Below are 9,812 nucleotides of genomic sequence, written 5' to 3'. Positions count from 1 at the left end.
AGAAGTTCAAAGATAAAACATTTAAGATGCTGTATAAAAGAAAATTATCAATATGGCATAATGTGAAACACTACATGGTACATATTAGTGGTGGAAATACAAAATAGTTCATAGGCCCTGGTTGCATTTGTCGTCACCTTGCTCTGCCCCTGCAGCCATGCCATGAAACAATCTACAAATAAAAAAATGTATTCCTTGAAACAATAAATTCACTGAAAAATTAAACACATTAAAATTATAGGAATAAGTAGGTTAAGTTTAAGTAGCTTTGCCTCAGAGAAGAATGCTTGGACAAACACAGGTCCATCTGGTTCTGCACCAGTACCAGGATAACGGGGGGGGAGAAAGGATCAAACTCATGCCTGTGGTCACAGCCAAAATACTGTGCCCATTCCAGATCTGCCTGGAGCAGGTGTCCCCCCCAGGCACTTTCCTTGTTTCCATGGGGCCTGTACATGTTCCCTGGATGTTTTATGAAGCCTGTTCATATTTCCTGGATGTCTCCATGAGTCCTGTACATGTTCCCCAGATGTTTCCATGAATCCTGTACATGTTCCCCGGATGTTTCCATGAGGCCTGTACATGTTCCCTGGATGTTTCCATGAGGCCTGTACATATTTCCTGGATGTTTCCATGAGGCCTAGTGCTGCATCCCTGGATGTTGCCCAGGACTGCCCTGCTCCCTCCTGCACCCACTGGGGGAAATCAGGAATAGTTTCCCATTGTTGCAGCATCTGCTGTGGGTGTGGGTGTCTGTCAGGACACGAAGAGGGGCCCGGTTTTGCAGCCTCATCTTTCTCTCATGAAGCTGAGTCACCATGGAACATCTTGCTCTCTCAAGCTGGCCCAATGGAACAAACACCCCACAGACAGACCCCTCATCCCTCCTTTCCCAGCAGGAACATCACACATCTCTGGGCAAAATTCAACCCTAGTGCTGCTCATCTCCCTGTGAGTAGCCAGGAGGCTCTGGGACACCCACAGGGCAGGTTTGTCACCCAGAGTGGGACCCAGATCTCACCAGCTCCCAAGGGAATCTGGAGCCAGATCCAACAAACCCAACCTGGAAGAGTTGGGAGCCCTTTACACATCAGAGGCCCACTCTGATGACTAAGTAGGCGCAGGGTCTAAACACTTAAGCAGAGCCCCTGCTCCCTCCAGCCCTTGGACTATTTGCACAGCAGAACAATCGCTGTCAAAAGTGCTGGGAGGTACAAGGAAGAGGAGTCAGCCTTGGTTCTGTCCTCCCCCACGCCAGAAGAAACCCCTTCAGTCTGTCCATCTGGCTGCGTGCTGTTACTGTACACTTCAGTGGCGTTTGCCACCTCTTCGGGAAGGCCCATCTGGAGCAGGAGTTTGGAGATAAGGCTGTTGAACTTGCTCTCTGTGGTGGACCAAGGCTCCTCGCTGGGGGTGGGCCGCTCAGACGTGACGTTCAGCTCCTCCGGGTCCAGGCAGAAACCTTCGGGAGACCTCTCGAAGAGCACGTCCGTCAGATCAGTGCCAGCCACCGAGGAGGGGGAGGCACACGGGATGTCTCTGACCAGCCTGTAGTTCTCCATCCACTCCTTGAGCCACTCGAGGCGGCAGTCGCACTCCCAGGGGTTGCGGAAGAGGTACAGCCGGCCCAGGAAGTACACGGGCTCGAACACGGAGAAGGGCAGCGTCGTCAGGTTGTTGCTGTTCAAGTGCAGAGCCACCAGGCTGGTGAGGTTCTCAAAAGCCCCTTCCTCGATGTAGCTGATCCTGTTGCGGTCCAGGTAGAGGAACTCCAGCTCCCCCAAGTCCCGGAACCAGGTGTTGGAAATGTTCCTGAGAAAATTCCCCCCCAGGTTGAGCATCTTCAGGCGCCTCAGGCCATCAAAAGAGTTTTCTGGAAGCTCACTGATCAAGTTGTCATTCAGGTACAGGTACTCCATCCTCTGACAGCCCTGAAAAGCTCGCTCATGGATGACATTTATCTTGTTGTCCTGCAGATTCAGGTATTTCAGCTTGGTCAGGCCCTGCAGGGAGTTATAGGCCACCGCTTCGATCCTGTTTCTCTCCAGGTACACATGGGTCAAGTTCTCCATGCCCCTGATGGCGCCCGGGATCCTTCGGAAGTTGTTCTGGAAGCAGAACAGCTCCTGCAGAGCAGGCAGCTCGATGAAGATCCTGTCTGGGATGTTGAAGAGGTTGCAGTCGGCCAGGTCCAGCCTGACGAGGCGGCGGAGCGCGGTGAAGGTGCGCGTGTGCAGGTAGCGGATGTACTCGTTGTGGGCCATCCTCAGCTCCGTCAGGCTGGGCAGCCCCTTGAAGGCGCCCGGCGTGATGAAGGAGATGTTGTTGTGGTTGAGTGACAGGGACTTGAGGGAAGGCAGCGTCCCGAAGGCCCTCTCGGACAGGAACTTGATGCTGTTTTTATCCAGGTTGATGGAGGAGGCCTCGCAGGGGAACTCGCTGGGGATCTGGCCCAGCCCGGCGCGATCGCAGCGCACGGAGCAGCTCCTCTCCGGGGTGCACACGCAGCTGGGAGGGCAGGAGCGCACGCAGGCCCACGCCCCGTGCGCCTGTGGGACCCAAAGGATCACTGCCATCCCCACAGAGAAAAGAATGCATCGTTAGCAAATCAACTAGAGCAGTAAAAAGAAATTACACCATCTTTTCCTCCCCTCTAGCCAAGCTAATTGCCACTAGTAACACCAGTGCTGACTGAGGAGCTCCTGTGGAAAATTCCTAAAAATCTTCTGGGCTTTCTAAACCTGCTGAGAATATATCACCTGGAATATAATCTCTGATTAATTCCTCTCCCCAAGAGGGGGCTCACCTAGAATTCAGTATTTCTCAGGTGTCTCTGTTGGGCTCTCTCTGCTGCCTGACGGGGACAGGGTTTGGCCAGGGGGCAGGCAGAAATGCATTGAAGGCCAGCAGCTGTGGGGGGATTACAGCATTCCTGGGTGTGGAAAAGGGGATGGCAGTGTGTGTGCTGAGTCTGGCAGTGGGCAGGGGAGATCAATTAATTGCTCAAAGTGTGTCAAATTCTTTTTCTTTCTTTCTTTCTTTCTTTCTTTCTTTCTTTCTTTCTTTCTTTCTTTCTTTCTTTCTTTCTTTCTTTCTTTCTTTCTTTCTTTCTTTTCTTTCTTTTCTTTCTTTTCTTTCTTTTCTTTCTTTTCTTTCTTTTCTTTCTTTCTTTCTTTCCCCTCCAACAACCATACCACTTTCCATTGAAATAACTGCCCTGATCATAACAGCCCTAGGCATCGCTTTAGCCCTAGAAATTTCAAAAATAGCTGAAACACTCATCCTCACAAAGCAAACTCCTCTCTCAAACTTCTCCACATCCCTAGGATTCTGTAACCTCTAATACACCGCCTAAGCATAACTAACTTCCTCAATGGAGGACAAAACACTGCCTCTCACCTAACTGACCTCTCCTGATACAAAATACTAGGCCCAGAAGGACTTTCTTTTTCCTTCCTTCCTTCCTTCCTTCCTTCCTTCCTTCCTTCCTTCCTTCCTTCCTTCCTTCCTTCCTTCCTTCCTTCCTTCCTTCCTTCCTTCCTCTTCCTACCTAATGTTTCTCCACCACAGCCATGAGCTGGAGCAGCACTGGAAGGGGAACTCTCAGCTCTCAAGGAGATGCAATGCAGTGTTTGAAAACACATTCCCACTGTGTGCTGCTATGACAGCATGAGTGAAAACAAGCTAAGAGATATTGTTCAACTGCTGGCTTCATGATTTAATCATAGATGAGAAACTCTGCATCTCCAGCACAGTTTTTGCTGCTTTGCCAATTCTCAAGAGTCACCAGAGTGCCTTATGTTTGATGGGAGCAGCCGCTTTGTCCTTTATCAGCCTGACATGCAAAGCTGTGGTTTCCTCCCAGATTAGTCCCACACAGGTGGGTGAACAACAAAGAAGAGAAGGAGGCTCTTGGGAGAAATGAGAGAAGAGCAAAAAGGAGCAAAAGGACTGGGAGACATCAGCCTCCACAGACAGGAGTTTTGTGGGGAAAAAACATCCAGTCAAAAAAAATCTGAAAAGTGATTTTTTTGAAATTCAAACTGCTTTTCCCATCTGAAAGAGAGGAAATTTAGGTTCGATATATGGAATAAATTCTTCACTGTGAGGGTGGTGAGGCCCTGGCACAGGGTACCCAGAGAAGCTGTGGATGCCCCATCCCTGGCAGTGCCCAAGGCCAGGCTGGATGAAGCTCTGAGAAACCCGGGCTAGTGAAGGTGTCCCTGCTCATGGCAGGGGGCCTGGAATGAGATGATCTTTTAGGTCCCTTCCTTTCTCTGATTCCATGAATATAAACTCATTAGAGAGGAAGAACTGAAGGCAGTTTCCCTAATTGCTCTCCCAGACACACCCAATCTTCTCCACAAAATGAGCAGCCACACCAGCAATCTCCATGTAGCCACAAGCACAAAATGGTGCTATTGCTGCTGACTGCTTTTCTGCTGCAGTTTATTAGCTCCCATACAAACACAACCCTTTTCTTCTTTTTTTTTTCAGCAAAACATGAGATACCAACAGCTTTACCAACAGCCACCTCTATTCCTGTGCTGCTGGGGTTTCCTCCATGCTCCTGCTGAGTGTCCAGAGGAGGAAGCTCCCAGCAGCTGGGCTGCCTCTCCCTGTGGTGTGCAGCACAAGGATTGCCCACTACAGCTGGATTCCCATGGGCATTTTCAATAAGACAGATTTGTGAGGTGACATGCCCAGAAGCATCAGCTTCAGCAAGCATCAAGTTTTATTTCTGCAGTCCTTAAGGCTTTAATGTACAGGACAAAAGACAGCCTGGGCTACAATTGCTCTGCCTTTCCTCCATCCTTTCTAAAGACAACATGCATGGGGCTGTGTTTAGGAGTTTGCACTGCCTGTGTAAAGGAAACTTGCAGAACCAGTTGTTGGGCAAGTCCCTGCTGAAGGGCATCAACCCAGGAGCTGCCCTGGAGCCTGGGTCTGTTCAAACCATTCTGGTTACTGCATGTAGGAAAGGTATTTAAACACACAGAGAGCATCACAAAAGGATGAGCTGTGGTCTCTTCATCGAAATTCAGGTCTCATCATGCCTGGGCACACTATTGTGACTGGAGAATTAGCAAAACAGCATCACTTCAAGGATAAATGATAGTGAAGGACTCTGGGAGGTGGAAAAGATTTTAGACAGGTTGTCATTTTGTTTGTCTGCTCTTCCCCTTTTTCCCATGCCCTTATCTAACAGCCACAGCCAAAGGAAAGTCCCCTTCAATCCTCCTGACAATAGCTGGAGTTTAAGGACAAGAAGAGGAACAATAAGCTGGTCTCAGATTGCTCTTTCTTGGTGCAGCCTGCCCAGGGGCTGCCTCTGTGCTCCCCTCTGCACCAGTCCACCCTCTGCCTGCCAACAGGGGCATATGTTGTTTTTGTTAGGCTGTTACATAAACTGAGGGCCAGACAGATTAAGGATTTGCCTGTTCCCAAATGTCTGACTGCATGTGGTTGTCTGGAGAATGAGGGATGCAAGGGTTGCTGCTGGTAGGGAGCCTTGTGTGGGTTCAGGGTGACATCCAGAGGGGCATTTCTGCATGGCCTGTCCCATAGGTGAGGCTGTCCTGAGCAAGCCCCATGTTCAGCTCCAGCTGCCCCAAGCTCAGTCACACCCCTGGCCTTCAGAGCAGACCTCCACCCACTGCTGTGCCCACGGTGGGCAGTGTAGGAATGAGCCTGCTGATAACCAGATCCCCTCCTTCCCCCACTGCTTCCCCTCTAATCACTCAGTAAAGGAAATATCTGTCCCCAAGCCATATCCAGCCTGGTTTTCTTATACACAAGTGCCACATCTGGGTCTTCTGCTAGTGGCATTTCATAGCAGGCTTCTAAGATCTCTGTTTACAAGTGCACCTTTGCAATGTGTGGGACATGGACAGCAAGAGTGTGAGGACCATCCAATGAGAAAATATCCCCCCAGCAACAGGAGCTCAGAGAAACCCATCAGCAATGCAGCATTAGTGGGCAACTTCCCCTCTTTCTCCTGGAAAGGAAGTTGGAAAAAATCCTCTACATGAACTGTACCAAAACCTTGGGAGAGCTTTTGCTCAGGGCAAAAGAGATCAGCTCTTCCCCTTTAGTGAGATCTCCTCTGATCAACACAGCCTGAAACATTCCCATCTTTCCCACCTCACTCCTTCCCCTTCCCTAAAAAAGGGCAGCAGCTGGAAGCTTTCAGCCCCTCAGTGACACACTTGAGCCCTCAAATGAGATGTGTGAAATAGAGCAGCAAGGTCAAAAACATTTGTGACATTAAAGAATAAAAAAATCTCCTCCCATGGATGATATCTTTCGCTCTTTTAAATACTACAGTAACTCCGTATTTGGAAGAAAGAGTGAGAGACCAAAGGAAAAGAAACAAAAAAGAAAGGTTGCAGATTCTTAAGAAGGGTAAAGAGAAAATGATTGCAATAATTGAATATTTAACAACCACCTTTCCAAATGATCTGTCTAATCCACTACTGGATAATGCAGAATAAAAGCATACTCACCATTTAGGATGATGGCAAACATTACCTTGATTATTCTCTAGTGGCATTTCAGGTCTGACAAGCAAACTTAAGGGATCTAAAAGCACACAGGAAGAATAGAGATGGGTTTCATCCTCTGTCGTTTCCCTGCATCATTTTTCCACAACAAGATCTATGTTTAGAAAGGAAGATGAAGGAAAACGCTCTTCTCTCACACACTTTCAAACTGAAGAAGTCCCCAGCACCTTCCTGGTGAGTATCTGTCTTCCACCACTGACCTTCTCAGGGAATCCTGCAGCTTTGTGCCACTGCTTTTCAGGAGCTCATCTGCGTCCTTCCCACAAGCCATGCCAAAGGCAGATTCCTCTCATCTGAGGTGGGAAAGGATCACCAACAGTAAGGGGCTGGCTCTATCCCCAGGAAGTAGGTGCTGGTACAGAGGAGTGTAACCAGCTTAGCATCAAATGGTGGAAACCAAAATTCCCAACAGAAATCCCACCAGGATGTGTTCTTACCTGGCCAGGCAGTGGCTGTGTCCTCCCTCCTGCTCATGAGGCTGCCCTTAGCCACACGAGTCAGTCCCTGAAAAGTTGGCATTTTTTTCTCACAAGCTATCATTTAATGGCAGGAAAATCCTCTGTATCAGAGGAGGATTAGCAGAGATGGAAGAATGTGTCCGTCCTCTAAAGCTCCCAGAGCGAAACAGGGATTGCAGACGAACCAAACGGATGCTTCCTCCCCTCTGCCAACCTGCTCTCCCCCCACCATTAAAAAAAAATAAAATACAGTCCAGAATTGGACTGCTGCCACTCAAACAGTATTGCTGAAAGTCATTACTCTGCTCCCCATTATGTAATGGCAGAAGAGGTGGGAGAGTGCTGCCCAAATGGAATTGAATCTGGGGGCAATGACAGGCTTATGGCTTGCCTGCACTGAGCTCTCCAAACAGACACAGCCTGAGACTCTCAACCCCCATGCACATATTCCCAGCCCCAGCAGGGCTCACACACTACTAACAGGGTGTCAGTGGGCTTTACCTCACTAGGAATTGCTCCTGATGGACAAGGAGACACCAACAGCATCAGGAAAAGGGTCAGCAAACACAGGGAGCTTGCACTGTGTATATGGCCTCGACAATAACAAATTCTGGCCTGTCTCTGAGTGTGTTTTCCTTGTGATGCAGCAGCTGGTGCATGGAAATCATAAGGACAGCTTCTGTATGTGGTGATGTTTTAGCATTCAGGATGTGAATTGGAGTTTAAAGCCTTTTCTGACAGAATGATGATGGTTTCTTTGGAGAGTGGGGGCTGAATCAGTGAGTTATCTCAGCCTCCCATGCCTTAGGTAATTGCATTCACAGTGTCAGAGGGAAAAATAGCTCCACTCTTTATTTCCAAGTGAATTATTCTGCGTTATTTTTTTTTTCCCCAGGAAATGGAATACCTGATGAATTTATGCTTGATACAGCAAGAAATATTCAGCCTGCTGCTGCACAGCTCTTCCTGCAAATTAAAGCACCCAGCTACATCAGGTTTGTTTTGGTTTGGCTTTCCCTCAGTCTTAAGGCATCTGGCTGGCACCTCAGGAAATTTGTCTGTCCCAACAGTCTGTAAGCAGGCTGTGCTGGGGTGAGGCTGGAGGGCAGGGGGTGACCCACAGAGCACAGATTTTAGCTGAATTTTAGATTTTAAGCCTTTCCCCACCACCTGCTGTAATAAACCCTCCAGCTTTGCACTTCAGTGCTTTGCAGGGCGCTGTTCTGCAGAGGAGGAAAGAGATTTGCAAAGCCACAGACGGGCACATTGCAGCCTCCAGCACAGAGCTGAGGCTGCTGGAGACCTTGTGGTGACAGAACCAGCACCAGCTGGGTCCTCACCAGTGCTGGGGCAGCTGATGTTTGCTCTGGAAGCTCTGGTTCCCATGGGAATACCAGGAAGCCACAACCTCCCTGACCACAGAAAGGAGATCACTGACCTTTCAGCCATGAAGAAACTGAGAGGGGAGGAGAAGGAGGTGCGATTCCCACTTCTTTCTTCTATCGGGGTTCCCAGTATGGCCCTCCCCAGGTGCGCACACGCTGTTGGCAAGGGGGAAGGCAGAGGGCGGGGAGGGTGTGTGGGATTTGGGGACAAACTGGTGTCTGAGCAGCTGGCAGCTCCCCAGGGATTAGACCTGCAGCTGGGTTTGCAGAGCAGCACTAAACCTGCTCACAGGGAGCGAGGAGGGGCTGCTCTGCAGCACAAAATCTCACATTTCTGTGAGCTTCTGGGGCTCCCCTGTGCCTCGCTGCTCTTTTTCCATGGGCACAATATAAGGGCTGGAGGGATGGGACATGAAGGACCACTGAGCCCTGGGAAGTGTTTCTGTGATCAGCAGAACCATCTCCCTCAGAGGAGCAGCTTGCAGGACCAACACAATTCCCAATGAAGGGCACTGGGACCCTCTGCTGTGCACAGCAGGTGGGTGGGGGCTGGTGGGCTGGGGATGGGTGGTTTTGATGAACTGGGAGCTCCTCAGCAGCCCCTTTTGGGGGCGGGGGTGTGAAAAACGCCAATCACTTGTTTTCAAAATTTTAAAAATTTAATAGTAATAAAATGGTTATAAAAATAGTAATACAATTAGAGTAATAATAATTTGGACAAATTGAATTAGGACAATATGAGACAATAGAGACAAAGAATTACGGACAGTCCAGGTACCTTTTTCTGGGCAGCATGAGCCTGAAAAAGGACACACAATAACAGAGGATTAACCCTTTACAGCAATAACCTGTTGCATATTCATACACCTCATACATGATGCATAAATTCCATTCAAATACAGGATTCTGTCTGGTCATCATCAACTTCCTCTGAATCCTGACAGCGCCTTTGAGGTGGGAAGAAGTTCATTTCTTCTGATAAGAGGCAATAAATTCTTTTTCTCTGAAAGATTTCGGTGTCCTGTGGCTGCTGTCTCGCTGCAAGTCCTTTCTTTAAAAAAGTATCCTACATAGCATCGTTTCTATTTTAACATTTTGTTATAACCTAAAACTATATTTAACACACTACTTAAGAGAATTAGCACAGCATTACTTTCTAACACAACACATATAATATTCATTTTAATATTTGCGAAAAGCCAATCCTAAAACACGCATTTTTCACAGGGGGCAGGGGCAGTAGGTGTCTGCTGAGGAATCAGCAGCCACAGTGCTGAGGAGGTGATGCTGCCAAAGCAGCGCAGGAAGGCAGGCAGGGAACACCTCTGAGAGAGCTGCTGCAGCAGGCAGCCTCAGCAGAGACCTGCCCAGACAGCATCTGCTCCCGCAGGGGCCTCTGCCCCCCG

General features: G+C 48.9%; 1 protein-coding gene across 1 annotated transcript; it reads right to left on the bottom strand.

Annotated features, from left to right (window-relative positions):
* Positions 1–1,169: 1,169 nt before the first annotated feature.
* NYX (nyctalopin) lies at positions 1,170–6,934 on the bottom strand. Its single transcript, XM_005424863.2, has 2 exons — positions 6,507–6,934; positions 1,170–2,569 (listed from the first exon to the last, which is right to left on the bottom strand). Exons 1-2 carry the CDS (start codon positions 6,526–6,528, stop codon positions 1,170–1,172), a joined length of 1,422 nt encoding a protein of 473 aa, XP_005424920.2. The 5' UTR covers positions 6,529–6,934.
* Between the last annotated feature and the right edge of the window lie 2,878 nt (positions 6,935–9,812).

Source organism: Geospiza fortis, unplaced genomic scaffold (assembly GCF_000277835.1).
Source record: "Geospiza fortis unplaced genomic scaffold, GeoFor_1.0 scaffold20, whole genome shotgun sequence".
NCBI classification, from domain to species: domain Eukaryota; kingdom Metazoa; phylum Chordata; class Aves; order Passeriformes; family Thraupidae; genus Geospiza; species Geospiza fortis.
Note: the sequence above shows the minus strand (reverse complement) of the source record. Positions and strands in the feature narration are given on the sequence as shown.